Source organism: Euprymna scolopes, chromosome 17, assembly GCF_053919585.1.
Source record: "Euprymna scolopes isolate OS-2025 chromosome 17, ASM5391958v1, whole genome shotgun sequence".
Lineage (NCBI taxonomy): Eukaryota > Metazoa > Mollusca > Cephalopoda > Sepiida > Sepiolidae > Euprymna > Euprymna scolopes.
The window spans coordinates 13,646,374-13,664,779 of NC_136498.1; the positions used below are offsets into that span (position 1 = coordinate 13,646,374).

The 18,406-nt window shown below is 34.7% G+C and overlaps 1 protein-coding gene across 3 annotated transcripts in view; it reads right to left on the reverse strand.

Annotated features, from left to right (window-relative positions):
* Positions 1-2,141: 2,141 nt before the first annotated feature.
* LOC145296668 (F-BAR domain only protein 2-like) overlaps positions 2,142-18,406 on the reverse strand; it is a 218,725-nt gene continuing 202,460 nt past the window's right edge. For all 3 annotated transcript variants that reach the window (XM_080142609.1, XM_080142611.1, XM_080142610.1), the window contains 4 exons: positions 18,041-18,173; positions 10,186-10,388; positions 7,907-8,136; positions 2,142-2,884 (listed from right to left, as the gene is read on the reverse strand). In XM_080142609.1, the coding sequence (XP_079998735.1) occupies positions 2,841-2,884; positions 7,907-8,136; positions 10,186-10,388; positions 18,041-18,173 (610 nt within the window). In that variant the 3' untranslated portion in view covers positions 2,142-2,840. The remainder of the gene's footprint in view (positions 2,885-7,906; positions 8,137-10,185; positions 10,389-18,040; positions 18,174-18,406) is intronic.

Here is an 18,406-nt window from a genome sequence, read left to right on the forward strand (position 1 = left end):
TTTATTTGGTTGAGATTAATACATAAATATTAATATTTATATTCACTTTAAGTTTACAGAATATTTTGGCTTGTATAATTTAATTTTTACTTCTTGATTTTATATATATTAGTTGGCTTTTCTCCTAGTTTGTTTGTAATCTCAATTTTTCTACATGCACCTGTTGTTGATAGAAGTCGCTGAGTACAGTTTTTATCTATTTATTAAAGCAATTATGCAGACAAATTCAAATTTTATACAAGAAATTGAAAGAGTAAAATGAAAAGGGAATGGGGAGAGAAAGGAGTAGAAATTATGTTACACTTTTAGCCCAGGCAATGCCAGGTAGCCTTGCTAGTATATATGTATATAACGCAAGAAAAATATTTTAAAAATATAATTGAGAAATGCAATGCTGGCTCCAACAGTATCCATTCGTTCAATACACAGATAATGCTTTCGAAATGAAGATTAGAGGAGTTCATCCAAGCACACGCAGACAGATGCTCAAGAACAGAAATACGCTTATATAAACTCACAGATATACACACATGCACCAGACACACTCGGAAAAGACAAGAATGAAAGGCAAAAGACACTTATCTTACTGTTGTTAGGCTATCATTTTTTTTTTTTTTGTCCCACATGTGTATGTTTTTAGTGCAACAAGAACCATGGAATAACAACATATGCTTTTTCACCAAATACGGGGGAGCTATCAGTGTGGGAAGGAGGGAAAAAACCTGGACCCTTTACACAGGCGAGCCGAATGAGAGAGCACAAAAGTTGAAAGAATAAAGAGTTAAACTGTGCTGCCTTCATCAAATCTAGGTTGTTTGGCAAATATCCAACTTTCTTCAGATTATAAAAAAAAATATTTGCTCATCTTGTAAATTCATTGGGGGGGGGGGGCATATCTTGATCACAATAAGAACGTTTTAATCTTGTTCCAGAATTTTGGAAATTAGAATTGATGATACTTCCACCTAGTCATAATTGATGGAACAAGAGCAATCTACCCTCTGTGGATTAAATAAAGGGTTCTGTTTTAAATTAAGTTACATAACACATACCTAAAGAAATTCGGAGGTGACATTGGCAGAATTGTCATGAGAATAATATCCAAGGTAAGAAGAGTAGTTTGAATAATTGAAATAATACGCCAATCCTGACCAATTATTCCATTTCAATGACTGATTTATAAATTCAGTTCAATTGAGAAACTGCCATGAATCTACAAAGAAATCCATTTTAGAATAACATTTTCTCGCAGTGACAAGTTGTCAAACATTAAGTTTCATAGATCTAGAGAGGAAATGTGCTAACAGACCAAAATTTGGATTACTTGGATTATTCAGATCGCTGTACTCATCTTGAGTGCTATTCACACAACGTTTCGGCCAATGTAACTTTGAAATCTTTCTGTCAAACTTTAGAATCTACACAGAATTTTGAATTTAACCATTTATTTAATGCGTGGGGGTAGCATGCATTTATTACATCAGCCATGACAGCATAGAAGTTCTAAATAATTCACAATTATATTTCAAGTGTTGCCCACACTGAGGATTGAATTTTTAAACTTTAGAAGAGTGTAACTAACAACTGAATTTTATATAGTAATTTATCCACTCTTGTGGGGGTTGAAGGTTCAATTCTATGTGTAATACAAAATACTATTGCAAATTACTTAGGACTTCTATTCAGCCATGGCTGACAGAAAAAGAGCATGCTACCCTTTGTGGATTAAATAAAGGACTCCATTCGTAATTCCCAGAAGATTCCTGAATTCAACGAGATACACCTGAAGAAGGTTGGAGGTTACATCAACCAAAATGTTTAAATAACACTCAAGCTGAGCAGAATAATTCAAATAATATAAATTATCAATTCTCATCTCAAAATATTCAGAAACAAATAATAACATTAAAATTTAAAACTGACCAAAAAAGTGAGTAGTTCTGTGAGGCTTTCTCAACTTGATGAAGATTGGATATTTAGCAACATGATGGCTGTATAAGAGGTCCAGGCTAAAGGGCAGAGCAGGTCATAATGATCGGCTTTCAAAAAGTGGCAGTAACAATACCTTAACAATTATTAATACAATTTGCCAGCTTGTTTCATGAGAAACGCTGACCCCATACTTAGTACGATTCTCCAGATTGCTTTGTTAAATTTTATTTTGCATAAGTCCAAATATACTTGTCTCCTTATATGCAGCCGGATTGAAGGAAAATTTAGTTTGAAGTTCAATATGTTGCGATGCCAACTGAATGTCCAAATGGGAATTGATGGTTGTAAATGAGGAGGGGGAAGAGAAGGGAGAGAATGTGGTTATCTGAGAGGTGAGGTATGAAAGAAAAGGTTATACGGGGGGAAGGGATATCCGAGAGGGAGGGGGGGGGAATGAATAAGGGTGACTTTCCAGAAATTAGAAAATTGCTGCTTGCCTAGAACCAAATAAATAGAAGTGAACGAGGTTAGGAAGAATTCCTCCCACCGCCAGACAAATCACTTGACAATAGTCAGCCATGCTTCAAATAGTCGCTCTTCTGATGCATTAGTAATGAAATGGAGAGGGGAGGGGGTGATCCTCAGGATCAAAAAATTAGGAATTGTGATAACCGTGAGTTGCTCTCAACCCCACCACCGGTTTTGGTATTGTTCTTCATCTTACGGCTGCCATATCAGAAGATGATGAATAGTAGGGTTTAATGTTTCCCCCAGTTAGTACAGGGCGGCCAGACGGAGCAAGGCAGTGTGCTTACTGGCTTCACCCCCTCCCCCCAGAATCAGAAGTATTGAACAGTCACAGCACGGTTGGTTAATTAATAGATGATATAAGTCCGCAACGCCGGTCGTTATGGATACATTGTATCAGGTTCTGGCTCCACAAGGTACTTGCCTAGAAGAACAACAAAAAAAATCAGAAAGGCAAAATTATTACAGACAGAAAGTTTTACTTAAATTAACAAATACTATAAATATGCAAAAATATGCACACACAAACAAATATATATATATATATATATATATATATATATATGAAATACTTTTCCTTTTCAATAGTCTACAAAAATTTTCTTTCATCTCTATGCTCTCTCTTGTTTCTTAATAACTCTAACCTCTTCCACAAACTCCAAAACCTTATTATGAAAAAGTCCAACAAAGAAATCAAGCGAAAACTCAGAACCACAATTTCCAATGTAGACCCTCACTACAAGGTATCCTGCCGTAACAGTTTCCACTAATATGGCATGAAGGGGCCACACAAAAAGATATTACATGGTCCAGAACCCATTCACCAAATGGTGATGCAGCAGCCCCGGTATTTTGCACCTGCTGATAGAATAGCCTCCTTGGGAGTTACTCTAAAGTTCAGGACCCTTACTATCAAGCGGATAATGTCAGCTGGTTAAATATTTACCTTCATCATCTTTATTAGTGACATGGCAATAAGAATAAAATAAAAAGAGAATTTAGTTATCCTTAGCTACTGCTTGCACAAAACTGCCAACTGAGTATACGGCATTTTTTCTCCCTTTATCAGCCACATCACTCATTTGTTTGAAATGAGAACTGAGGGACAAAATAAGAGAAGTGAGAGTTTCTGGGCAACCAAAAATGCATCTGCAATGTCTTTTATAGGTTTCTTTAAAAAAAAAAAAACGTTAAAGAAAAAAAAATCAAATAAAGAATAAAATTAAAATAAATAAAAAAAAAACTAGGTATTATACTTAGTTTAAGTTCCTAACTATAATTTTGAAAAAGAAGTTTGGAAATAGGTGCATCTCTCGTTGTTACATTGCCTAATAGAGAAAGCTTACAAAGGGAGATAAATTTGCTTAGTTAAGGGGCTCAGAAAAAAATCTTATTTAAATGACATTGCAAATAATGGTAATCTATATATCTATAAAAGTGAGAATGTGTATAAGGACAATTCTTAACCTATATACTCAACAAATTTTTGATCTACAAACTTGGAATTTAGTATATAGGGTATTCAGACATGTGGAAAACTTTTTAATCGGTTTTAGGGCTGCTAAGGAGTAAAAATTGAAAATTTGGTACATGGAGGTCATCAGATTTTTATCTGTTAACTGTTTCACAAATGCGCATGCGTGAATCACTCACATGACAGCTTCCTTATGTTAAGAATAAGTAGGCTTGAAAACACTTTAAAGATCATGTCAAGTTGGCCTAATGGTTATTGTACTTGACTCATTGTCTTGAGGTTTTAGTTTCTATCTCCGCTTGAGTATTATTTTCTTTTTTTTACCTACAAGAAGTAACTTGTTTAGAAAAAACATAATACTTGCAGGCACATGTCTCAGTTTGCATATGAATCAAAATATAATATTTATGCATATTTTACGATTGGGTAATGCCGGACAGCCTGCTAGTACTATGAAAAAGTATAACAAAGAAATAAAGAGAAAACCCAGAATTCCTTCTCTGACATCAGGGGTCTATGTTCAATCTTCCAAGGGCTAAAATACAATTACCTGTTGTTCTCGTATCAGCTAGTCTTCAACCATTGCCCCATCAACAAAATATTGCATCTCTCAACCTGTTTTACAAGTGTTTTAGGGGTAGGTGCTCCAATGAATTACAAACCCTTGTACCCCCCTCAACGTAAATACCCTCGACAAACCCTACAAGCAGCAAAATCCCACCCCTACACAGTAGAAATCCCTAGATGTAAGAAAGCCTTCTACTCTAATAGTTTCTTCCCTAGGACTGCTAGACTTTGGAATTCCCTCTGTGGTTTCTGCTTCTTTGACTGTACTGACATGCAGAAGTTCAAGGATAATGTAAACAAACATCTTGTTGCTCAACTCCCTACATAGTGCCCCTACAAATTATGTCCCAGATAGTGGCTCCCTAGATCAAAGTGGCACTGTGCTTTGTTTGGGGTGCAAAGCCAGCAAAGCAACTGCTTCTGACAATATTCCAGTTATAGTACTCAAAAAGCTGCAATTGGAGAAAAAAAATACTGGAGATCGGTCTTCTGTATCTCAATACAGACCAATTAGTCTTGTGTGTCATGAGTAAGTTGCATAGAGAACTTGTCAACCACCTCAGCAAAAACAACTTACTCAGAGACTAGCAACATGGTTTCAGTCCTGCAACATGTACTGACTAATTTCACATAGGATCAGTGAATCTATCAGCAATAGCTCTTGACATATCAAAGGCATTTCATAGGGTTTGGAATAAAAGTCTATTCACAAGATTTCCAGCTATGGAATATCTGGAAATCTTGTGCATCAAATCTTTTCTCTCTGATAGAGTTTTACAAGCAGTCGTCAATAAGCAGAAGTTTGAAACTCAAGGTATCAATACTGGTGTGCCTCAACAATCCATCCTAGGCCCAACCCTCTTATCTTCATCAATGATCTCCTAAATCACATTATAAATTCATTTGTCAACATATGTGCAGATGAAATTAACATCTATTGCAACGATTTTTATGAGTCTCACTCCTCTGGTTTTTAACATATAGGGCAATGTGCAATAGGGCAATGTGCAATAAGGCAATGCTTCCCAACACCTTAGTACAAGTTTTCAAGAATTCTGGCAAAAGGACTCAGTAAATTATCGCCCTATTTAGTCTCCTCCCACTTTTTGTCAAAATATTTGAGTCCATAATTAACCAAACTCTAGTCCATCACCTTACAGATGCTAAACTTCTGACCGACCAACAATACGGATTTAGGCATGCCCATTCCACAGCAGACATCCTTACTGTAATTTCTGAACGTATATACCATTTACTGGACAAAGCAGGGGAGGGTAGAGCGGTAGCTCTAGATATATCTAAGGCTTTTGACAGGCTATGGCATGAAGGTCTTTTTAGAAAAATCAGATCATACAGTATCACTGGGAGAATACTTAACATAATTAAATCCTTCTTAGATAAGAAAAATCCAGGTTGTCCTTGACAGTCATACATCTAAACAATATGATATAAATGCGGAAGTACCTCAGGGGTCTATCCTTGGACCTCTATTATTCCTGATATTCATAAATGACCTCCCTGACAAAATTGTCTGTGAGATGGGTATATATGCTGATGACACCACGCTCTATAACAGACACGACAGGAAAACAAATGAACACATATCTAAATAAATGGCAGAAACACTAGAGGATGACCTCCAATCTGTAGTGGAATGGGGACAAAAATGGATGGTCACATTCAATGCTGCCAAGATTAAACTTGTTTCCTTCAATAATTACAAGAAACCTTTTCTACCACCAATAGCAATAGCCAAAGACTCTTTATCTAAAAGTACATCTTTTAAACTCCTCAGCCTAACGTTCACAGGAAACGAATTGGAACAATTACATTGAGAGTATTGCCAGGGCCGCTGTGAAGAAGGTAGGTTCTCTCTACCGTGCTAGAAAGCTACTAATGCCCGAGAGTATCCTGTACCTCTATAAGGCCACCATTCACCCATGTATGGAGTATTGTTGTCATATTTGGGCTGGTGCATCTGCTATTAGTCTCTCGCTCCTAGACAAGCTTCAAAAGAGATTCGCCAACCTGATAGGTCCTGAACTGTCACCTAAGCTTCAGCCTGTCCCATCGACGAAAGGTAGCATCCCTCTGCCTATTCTACAAGTATTTTAATGGTGAATGCTCCAAGGAACTGCAAGCACTCATACCCCCTCGACGTAAACAAACCCGACAAGTAGCTAAATCCCACACCTTCACAGTAGAGATCCCTAGATGTAATAGAGCCTTCTACTCCAGTAGTTTCTTCCCCAGGACAGCTAGACTTTGGAATTCCCTTCCGGGTTTCTGCTTCACAACTGTACTGACAAGTGTAACATGAACCAACATCTTGCTGCCCAACTTCCCACATAGTACCCCTGTAGATTATGTCCCTGATAGTAGCGCCCTACATCAAAGTGGCAATGTGCCTTATTTGGGGTGAAAATGTAATTAAAAAAAATAGGGCAAAAGATGGCTGGTTAATTTTAATGCATCAACAACCAAGCTTCAATCTCTTCACCATAAACACTCTGATCCCAACTTGGCCCCAATTGATATGAATGGCTCTCATCTCAAAGAAGCTCCCTTGTTTGACAAACTTCCAGGCCTGACCTTTACTTCTGACCGGAAATGGAAGATTAATATCAAATCTGTTGCCAAAATCGCCGGAAAAATGGCTGAGTCATTCTATTGCTCTAGAAAATATCTCACTCCTGACACAATTCTCTACCTGTATAAGAGTTAGATACATCCTGAAATAGAGTACTGTTGCCATATCTGGGCAGGAACTACTCGGAGTACACTATTCTGCCTTGACAGAGTTCAAAACCTAAAAGGAGATGTTCTTTTCTCTTCCTGCAAGCTCTTCCTCACAGAAAAGACGTTGCAAGTCTGTCCCTACTTTATTGCTATTTTCATGGTAAATGCTCGTCTAAGCTTCAATCCATGGTCACACACTACTAAACCTTCACAAAAAAACACTCATTTAGCTACAACCACTAGCAACAATTTTCCCTACTCCATATCTGTGCCTAAATTGAAATTCCATAAACAAAGCTTCTTTTCTAGAACTGCCTGCCTGTAGAACTCTGTTCTGCTGGCCTGCTTTCCAGTTGCCTACCATGTAGTCAATTTCAAGTCTAATGTAAACATACACTTGTTGAGAATTTCAACCACTAACAATTACTACACTATTGTCCCGATGACCAATATACACTCTAATCCTCAAGTGACTTTCAGACCTCGATAAGTGGTGATTCCCTTATAAAAAAAACATGCTATAACCATGATTTCATACTAATTTCAATCTTGAGATGGCTTACATCATGAATCTGAGGCTAAATTCAAACTTTTATTCTATTCAACTTAGCAAATCCCAAATTCCTTGCATTTATTATACACATGACAAGAACATTTTCGCCATACCTGTCCCAAATCTTTTCTTGACCAGAGAGAGTCGATAACCAAAGCCAACAAGTTCAAAGTCCAGCCCTGAAAGTGTCGCTCCTTCTGCAATGAATTGTATGGCAGTAGGCAAAGGATTGTTTGGTCCATTGGGAGTTTCAAACTTGGCCCGAATATAGCCTTGGCAACCGTTCTCACTCAGCTCAGAGATGTCAGACAATTTCCATGTGGCACGTTTTTCGTCAGAATTCCTGTACGAAAAATAAAAAATAAGTAGTTTTAAACAAAAAAAAAAAAAAAAAAAAAAAAAAGAGAAAAATTACTAGCTCCAGAGATATTTTCATATTTCGTGGGAGTCAGTCTCCACATTTTTGTCATTGCTTCGTATCAATGAGAAAAAAAAAATTGGTTAACAAAGGGGAGGCCACTCTAATAAAAATCGGCAAAGGGATTATCTCTCCTCCAGCGTTGAAAGTTTTAAGGATGTACAATATTTGTTTTTTCTACAATTAGAGGCTCCCAAATGTTACTAAATTCCAGGCTTGGTCTGCTTAGTAATTTTTATTTTTATCTTTTTAGCATATTTGCTTTCTTTTCCAAACAACAGCTGACATGCCTGATGAAGGTCAAAGGACAATCTGACCGAAACATTGCACAAATAATACTCCAGACGAGAACAATAGTCTGATTAATACAAGTAATATAAACCAATCAACTCTCATTTCTAAAATTCAGAAGTTCAAAAAAAAAATGTTAAAGGCAAGAAAAACATTAAAGGTTAACAGGAAAAATTTGTTAGAAATTTGATCATCACAAGTTCCTTGCAAATACTAACATTTTAGTTATCAGGTACAGACAATTATCAAAGAAACAAATTTCTATAAAATTGTAACGTAATACACTCAAATGGATGAGAAGTAAAAAAAAAAAAAAAAAAAAATTGTTCTTGTCCAGAAGTCCCCCTATATTAATAAACAAAAATTCAAACAAATCTGCATGCATTTGTGATTGAACAAAAATATCATGTTCCAAAAATCACATAAACTGATCAAGTAGTTTTATTATTAACCAAGAAAATCAAATTTTATGAGTAAGCAAATCTGGACAAAACAAGGGCAGATAACTCCACAGTAATTCAAACTTTCAAGCTCAGCCTTACAAAAATTACGAATTCCCATTAATCGTCGAAAATCACTGAAAAATGATTTTCTTTGTAAAAATAAAATGATTTAATTTACATAATTTTTAGAATATAATCTCTTTGTTCTTTGGCAGATACATCGTAAAGATTTTTCTGTATTTTTGTTTTGTAATATAAGGGGAAATTCTGAACAATCAGTGAAAAATAAAATCTATTTACGATTAGGAGATTCACATTTACAAACAAGAACACTTGCATAAGACGGAGAAATATAAGCAAAAAACGTTTGTATGGGAATGGGTTATAGGAAAACGTACTCATTATGGGAATGGGTTATAGGAAAACGTACTCATTATGGGAAGAGAAGTTAGAGGCAAGTAAAGTTGCATGGAAGGAACAAAATGTCTCAGATGTGGGGAGGGTTTTGGAAGAAAGATACTGGAGTTCAGAGTAAGGGAGATCAGAAGTTGTTGGGGGTATGAGGGAGACAGTGTGTCCGGCATATAGAGTCTAACAGAGCACGTACGGGCACGTGTGAGAAAATATTACCAGCAGCAGCCGTTAAAACACATATGCAAATTAGCAAGTGGGCATGAGCTTGTGTCAGAATAAAAAAAAAGGACAGTACACAGTTGAGCAAGAGAAGAAAAGCATGTATCAGGGAAGATGGGTGTGCAAACACAGGAGTGAGAAAAGTGCTAGCTAGCACCAGCGTGAGGTGACGGGGACAGAGACTTTTCAAAAGCATGTGTGTGTGTGTGTGTGTGAAAAGACTTTGAAAATATAAAATGCGTTGTTTTGAAAGAACAACAAATAAATGCATTTCATTTGCACTTTAAAAAAATTTGCAGAGTTGGATTTTTATTTCTTTTGTTTTATTTGTTTGTTCTTTTGTAACAGTGCCAGACGGCATGTGGGTCTGAGAGGTCTGAAATGTAACAACACAGTTGAAGAGTAATGGCCATGTTACAAGAATGAGGGAGATCAGCTGTTGTTGAAGGTACGAGACAGTGTGTGTGGCAAATATAGCAGAGAATCCCATCCTTGTAGTTTTCATGATACGAAAGGAGAAAAACCAAAACCAGTAAAAAAAAGAACAAAAAAACAAGATTGCAAAATAGTTCTAGAAAAAAAAGCACAAAGATTGAAAACTACTGACCAGTTTCCTGCAGGTATACTTTGCATACTGGACACCTGACCATCAAGAGGGACAGTAACTTGAATATTCTTCAGGGTGACAGGCAGTGACATGGGGCTAGGGTTATATTTATAATCTAGCCGATAATTTGTATCTGTCGGGGTGCACTTCCAGTACACCACCAAAGGCAACGGTGTGTTGTCAACACCCGGTAAGGGTTTTACCTGGAAAAACAAACAAAAAATATATAATAATTTTAATTTCTTAATACATTTTACAGTCCTGACGAGTTGTATTGACAGTGAAACGTTGACTGATTTACTGACAGACTGTTTCTAATATTTACCAAATTTTATTTAAAAAAGCTCAATTTTGTATTAAGTACTTTTGAAAAATAGGTGGTTTTGAATTCATGTCATGGGTATATTTTTTTTTAAAAAACACCCACACCCATCCAATGAAGCAGCAAGTTCTGAGAACATGTTTACCAGCAAAAACAGTTGGAAATAAGTCATACACCATCCACTATGACTATGCAATTCCTACAGCTACATACCTAAAAAAAAATGGAGTTATTAAACCTAACAGTGATATTGGACAAGAAGGGGAAAGAAACAACCTTCATAGAAGTCAGTACTCCCAATGATGCTGGGTTAAACAGAGCTGAGAAGGAACAGTATGGATTTAGGCAAGCCCGTTCTACTGCAGATATTCTAACTAATCTCTGAACATATATACCATGCACTAGATAAAGCAAAGGAGACAAAGGCTTTTGACAGGGTATGGCACGGTGATCTTCTCATAAAAATCAGATCCTATGCTACTACTGGACGAATACTTAACATAATTAAATCCTTCTTAAATAAGAGAAAAATCCAGGTTATCCTCAATGGTCATACATCAAAACAATACGATATAAATGCAGGTGTACCTTAGGGGTCAATCCTTGGACCTTTATTATTACTGATATTCATAAATGACCTTCCTGATAAAATTGTCTCTGAGATGGGTATATTTGCTGACAACACCGCAATCTATAATGCACACGAGAGGAAAATGAATGAACACGTATCCAAGGGAATGGCAGAAACCCCAGCGGAAGACTTCCAGTCTGTAGTGGGACGGGACAAAAATGGATAGTAATATTCAAGAGTCTACCAAGACTAAGCTCGTTTCTTTTAATAATTATGAGAAACCCTCTCAACGACTAATAGCCATGGCTAATAATATATTAGCTGAAAGTACTATGTTCAAACAAAGGCTGCTACAAAAAAAAACAGTTTCTCTCTACCATACTAGAAAGTTACTTGCACCTGAGAGTATCCTGTACCTTTGCAAGGTTACCATTCGCTCATGTATAGAGCATTGTTGTCACATTTTGGCTGGTACATTTGCTACTAGTCTCTTCTTCTTAGACAGGGTTTCAAAAGAAAGTCGCCAACCTAATAGATCGCGAACTATCAGCTAGGCTTCAACCACTATCCTATCAAGGAAATGTTGCATCTCTCTGCCTGTTTTACAAATATTTTAATGGTAGGGGCTCCGATGAACTACAGACCCTTGTACCCCCTCAATGTAAATACCCTCGACAAACCCTACAAGCAGCAAAATCCCACCCCTACTCAGTAGAAATCCCTAGATATAAGAAAGCCTTCTACTCTAATAGTTTCTTCCCTAGGACTGCTAGACTTTGGAATTCCCTTCCAGGTTTCTGTTTCCCTAACTGTACTGACATGCAGAAGTTCAAGTGCAATGTAAACAGACATCCTGCTGCACAATAACCCTGCAAATTATGTCCCAGATAGTAATCCACTACATCAAAGTGGCAATGTGCATGTTTGGGGTGAAAATCTAATATATAACTCTCACTATGTCTGTGTGTGTGTGTGTGTCTCCGTTTATTAATTTGTATCTCCTCCTAGACGGATGATCGTTAGACGATGTGCAATAGCTCAAAAGATTGCATTTTTGGTGCAGAATTTTATTAGGGGCATTTAATCGAGTAAAATAATTGCTAAGGGCTTCAAAAAAGTGTTCAAACTTGAAAGCAATAACACCTTGACGAGTGTAGAACATGGGCGTCATTATGCGCATGCGTTACAGCAAGTAAAAGAGAAATGTATGTATTAAGATATTTCACGTTTTGAAAGTGATTGTCTCTTTGGTGAAACGGCTAACATGACCGATTACTAGTACGAGTGTTGCGGTTTCGATCCCCATCATTTCTTTTTTTTTACATTACAATATTCTTGATTTTTAAATGTTATATAACGAATACACAATATTTGTATTTAAAAAAAACACAGAGTAATGTTTTGGCTTTACGTAACGAAAATGTCATATTCAAATATATATATGATATATCGGCTTATTTGTTACATTCCAAAAATCACGTAAATAGATCAAGTAATGGCATTTGTATTGGATTTACTCCTAAACTAATTAACCGATCATTAAGAATATTAATTATGTGTATATGTTTATATATTTCTATGTCTTGGATTCACTCCTAAACTAATTGACAGATTCATTATGAATTTTAAATATGCTTATATGATTATACAGTTGTATGTATTGGATCCACTCCTAAACTAATTAACCGATCATTATGAATTTTAATTATGTGTATATGTTTATATATTTTTATGTATTGGCTCCACTCCTAAACTAATTAACTGATCATTATTAATTTTAATGTGTATATGTTTATATATTTGTATGTATCTGATTCACTCCTAAACTAATTAACCGATCATTGTGCATTATAATTATGTTTATATATTTCTATGGATTCACTCCTAAACTAATTAACCAAATGAATGATTAGTATACGTATATACATATATTTGTATGTATTGGATTCACTCCTATACTAATTAACTGATCATTATAAATTTAATGTATTATATATGTTTGTATATTTGTAGTCATATTCCAAAAATCACATACAATGATCACTTTTTAATGAATTTATGTGTACAAGAAATTCTATCAAAGTAGTAAGGTACTTGTGTAGTATAGTATTCATGAAAAAGAAAGAAAATCTTACATGTGGCATACATGAAAGTTATTAAAACCGAAAGTCCCGTTTAATATTTGAGTAGTATGACTTACATCTGAGAAATAAGGTGCTTCTTCACTATAGCACCCAGATAATAAAATAAACAAATTTTACCCCTGGCGTACAGAAAATATGACACAACAGAAAATTACAAAAATGTATCGAGTTTTTTCATTTTTAAATTAGAAAAAAGTTACTTGTACAGTATCCTACCCGAGAAATAAGGTACTTGTACAGTATAGTACTCAAAAAAAGTTTTTTTTTTGTGTTTAAAAGCATGTCCACCCTTGTTGAGTTATTTTATGCCGAATCATGGTTTAATGTTTAAATATATATTTTTTTTAAACAAAATTATTTGAATAAATATATTTATAGTTGAAGTATAGTTTGCACTAAGATTTGATTAAATTCGTAAACATTTTAATACAAAAATAAAAAAGTAAATGCATAAATGTATTAAAATGCGAGTAAATTTGCAAGTAAATAGATAAAAATATTTAAAATGAATTTGCGTTATGTGTGTGTGTAAATTTCTAATGATAAATATTTACTCCGTTCAACAGCAGATATCTTAACTGTAGTTTCTGAACGTATATACCGTTCATTGGATAAAACAGGGGAGGGTAGAGCGGTGGCCCTTGATATATCTAAGGCTTTTGACAGGGTATGGCACGATGGTCTTCTAAGGAAAATTAGATCATATGGAATAACTGGAAGAATTCATAACGTAATTAAATCCTTCTTAAGTAATAGAAAAATCAAAGTTGTCCTCGACAGACGTACATCCAAACAATATGACATAAATGCGGGAGTGCCTCAGGGGTCTATCCTTGGACCTCTATTGTTCCTGATATTCATAAACGACCTCCCTGATAATATTGTTTCGGAGATGGGTATATTTGCCGATGACACCACTCTCTATAACAGATATGAGGGGAAAACAAATGAACACATATCCAAGAAAATGGCAGAAACACTAGAGGATGACCTCCAATCCGTAGTGGAATGGGGACAAAAATGGTTGGTCTCATTCAATGCTGCTAAGACTAAGCTTGTTTCCTTCAATAACTACAAGAAACCTTCTCTACCACCAATAGCAATGGCCGAGAACACATTGCCTGAAAGTACTTCTTTTAAACTCCTCGGCCTAACGTTTACAGGGAATATGAACTGGAATAGATACATTGAGAGCATTGCCAAGGCTGCTGCAAGGAAGGTTGGCTCCCTCTACCGTGCTAGAAAACTACTTACGCCTGCCAGTATCCTATACCTCTATAAGGCAACCATTCGCCCATGTATGGAGTACTGTTGTCACATCTGGGCTGGTGCATCTGCTGCTTGTCTCTCGCTCCTGGACAGGGTTCAAAAAAGAGTCGCAAACCTGATAGGTCCTGAACTGTCATCTAGGCTTCAACCTCTGTCCCATCGACGAGATGTTGCATCCCTCTGCCTGTTCTACAAATACTTCAATGGTGAATGCTCTGACGAACTGCAAACACTTGTACCTCCCCGACGTAACTACCCCCGACAAACCCGACAAGCTACTAAGTCTCATCCCTTTACAGTGGAGATCCCTAGGTGCAAGAAAGCCTTTTACTCCAATAGTTTCTTCCCCAGAACTGCGGGTCTTTGGAACTCCCTTCCGGGATTCTGCTTTCCCAACTGCAATGATATGCAGAAGTTCAAGTGTAATGTTAACAAACATCTTTCTACTCTTCTCCCTTCATAATGACCCCGCTAATTAATTCCCTAATAGTAGCCCCCTGCTTCAAAGTGGCACTGTGCCTTGTTTGGGGTGAAAATTGAATAAAAAAAAAAATAAAAAAACTTAGGTGTAGTTGTGTTTGTGTAAATTTGTATAAAAGTGTTATATTTGCGTAAAACTATTGAGAATAAATTTGCATTACGTGTGTTAAATTAGTAGTAAATATTTACTAATACAAAGTTGTAGTTACGTTTGTGTTAATTTGTATAAGAAAGTCAAATTATATTTATTTATATTAAATGTGCAAAGGATTAGTTTACAAATACTAATCCGTATTGATTTGTATTAAATTGTCTTGCTTATTCACATGTACATGAAAATCTATATTTTTGTATATATATATACCAATTTCTTTAAGGGAATCCATTATGTGTTCGACTTTTATGTTTTCGAAAAGATCTTTTATATTGCTGTCTTTGTAATATTTTCGTCTTATGGGGCAGAAAATCAATACATTCAGTAAGAAAATGTTTTGTTGTCAGCGGAACCTGACATGCAATACATATTGGTTGGTCTTCTCCTTTAAGTAAATATGATTGAGTAAGGTATGTGTGACCTATACGCAATCTCGTCAATACAACCTCTTTCTTTCTATTTTTCCTGGAATATTGTTCCCAATTACCAACTGTTGGTTTAATGGCATATAATTTATTGTTCGTGTAGCTATTTCAATAAATTTGCCATTGATTTTTAATGCATTCATTGATATTTTTTTTTTTTTTAAATTCACTATAGTTTTACTAACAACGGGTTGTTACATTTTTGTGCTTTTATTGCTGTTATAGTGAGTCGGAGAAAATTACATATTTTGTGTTGTTATCTCTGAAGATGAGATCAAGTGCTAAATCTATTGCACAAACCTCTGCATTAAAGATGGAGGTTTCTTTCAAGAGATGCTTTTTTTTTAATCTTTTTATTATATACAGCTGTGCTGCCTGTTGCATCTACCTGTTTTGAGCCATCTGTAAAGATGTATGCATGTTTAGGTTAATTGTATTTGATTTGTTCAAATTCTTCTTGATAAAAAAGAGGGTGAGTTTTTCCCTTACAGTGTTTGCTAAGACTAAAGTCAACTTTTGGTACAATAATGTTCCAAGGAGGTATTTTTGGAGTAAATGTTTTATGAATTTTTGTTATCGGGATCTCTGCTTCTTCAATAATGGGTTCCATTCATAGGCCAAATGTTTTAATGGCTTTTTGTTTTTGTTGAAATATTTATACTTGGGATAAAACGTGCAGGATTGTCGGGATCTGCCTTCAATTTTGTATAATATAGCAATGCTAACTTGTTATATCTGAGGTTAGGTGGAGGTTCATTTGCTTCGGCATACAAACTTTCTACTGGGAATGTTCTGAAAGTTCCCAGTGCAAGTCTCAGTCCTGTATGTTAAATGGGATTTAAAATTTTAACAGGATTTTCTTGCTGCTTGGTATATACAACTGCCATAGTCAATTTTTGATAGAATTAGGGATCCGTACAGGTTTAACAAGATCTGCCTGTCAGCTCCCCAGTTTGTATGAGCCACAACACGCACAAGTTGCAGTGTTCTATTACATTTTTTTTAACATAGTTTATGTGGGAAATAAAATTTAGTTTTTTATCAAAAACCATTCCTAAAAACTTGTATTCATCAACAAAGAGGATATCTTCTCCATCGAGTTGTAATTTGGGATCATTGTGTAATTTGTATTGATTGCAAAAATGAATGCATTTGGTTTTATTTTTTGAAAATTTAAAACTTTTTTTTTTTCCTCCCATTTATTCATTTTGTATATACTGTGTTGCAATTTTCTTTCAATAGTATGGATGTGCTTAGAACGATAGCTTATAGAGCAATCATCCACGTACAATGTTCTATTTATGTCAGGAGTAAGTTCCTTTACTATGTTGTTGATTTTTATATTAAATAGGGTTGAAGTACCCATATGAAAAACAAAGAAATTCTTATCTGTGACGTACATAAGTTATCAAAATCGAAAATCATGTAATATATTCGAGTAGTATAACATTCATATAAAAAATTTTTTCCACATACGTGCTGTAAATTTCCTGTCCAATGAAGGTATAATTATTCCATACGTATGTTGTGTAATACCCGTCCTAGGGGAGGTAAAATATTATTTTGCTCAAGATGGCAAATGATACATAAACATAAAAATTTCGTCTATTCTAAGAATAACAGGCATGTTCAAAATTTTTCTCATTGTCTTACATGGTCCGAGCAACGCTGGGTGGCCTTGCTAGTATAATAATAAAAAATAATATAAAAAAAATTAGTGTTGGGATGATTAATCAGAATCAGAAAAATGGGAGTATTTGCATTGGAATCAAAAAAAATTGTGCATTTTTTCCAATGCTAGAATGATTCTTTTAATTCTTTTTTGTATTTTAATGTGTTTAAAGCAAAATCTTCCTTTGCTGGTAATAATTATGGATTTTTAATTACAAGTAAAACTAAAATCAATAAATGGTCCCCCACAAGTGTATTTTTTTTTTTATTTAGAAAAATATCTCCACATTTAGCATACATTTTTACGGTAATAAGGGAAAAGATGACAACTCTATTGTTAAATATTTAAAGATTTGTAAAGAATCAGTAATTTAGTACGGAATTTGAAAAAAAAATTTTTTTCATTTATAAATCTATAAATATTTAACTATAAATCGATATATTGTTATGATTACTGTAAACAACAGATTAAATGTGCATATATTTTATCAAACGCACTTGTATGGTGAGGTGATATCTGTAGATTTTAGTTTTACTGGAAGTTTAAATAAATAAATATTATTATTGTAATATTACTAACAGTGGAAGTTCTTTTTAAAAACAAAATCAAATAAAAATCGATAATTAAAGAAATCGTTTTTGGCATCGAAATATAAGCATATATTTTTCTGATTCCAATATTCAAAAAAATTCCAATTTTTTTAATCACCGATTCCGATTAATCATCCCAACACTAAAAAATATAAAGCATATTATATGAATTCAAAATAATATCTGAATCAGGTTGGCAAAAATGGAGATTTTGTTTTGAAAACTCACTTGATATTTCAATATGTCGACGTTGAAATAGGACGCAGATTTGTTCATCTCTCCCTCTGCACGAAGATGTTCTGTCAATGCAGTCATATCAAATAAGTACATTAAGCTTTCAGACGTGCTCTGCATAGTATCCCTTCAAAAAGAAAGAAATTTACTTTTGTTACATCTTGTTAACAGGCTTGATTGGATAACAAAATAAATTTTTAAACTGCAATTCATCATTTAATAATTTAAAAACAAATTTTAAAAATTTAGATAAAAATTTGCTTCTTGTCCAGAATTCCTCAATATTAAAAAAAAAAAAAAATGACAAAAAATGCCATATTCCAAAAATTATGTAAATTGATCAAGTAGTTTTATTTTTAT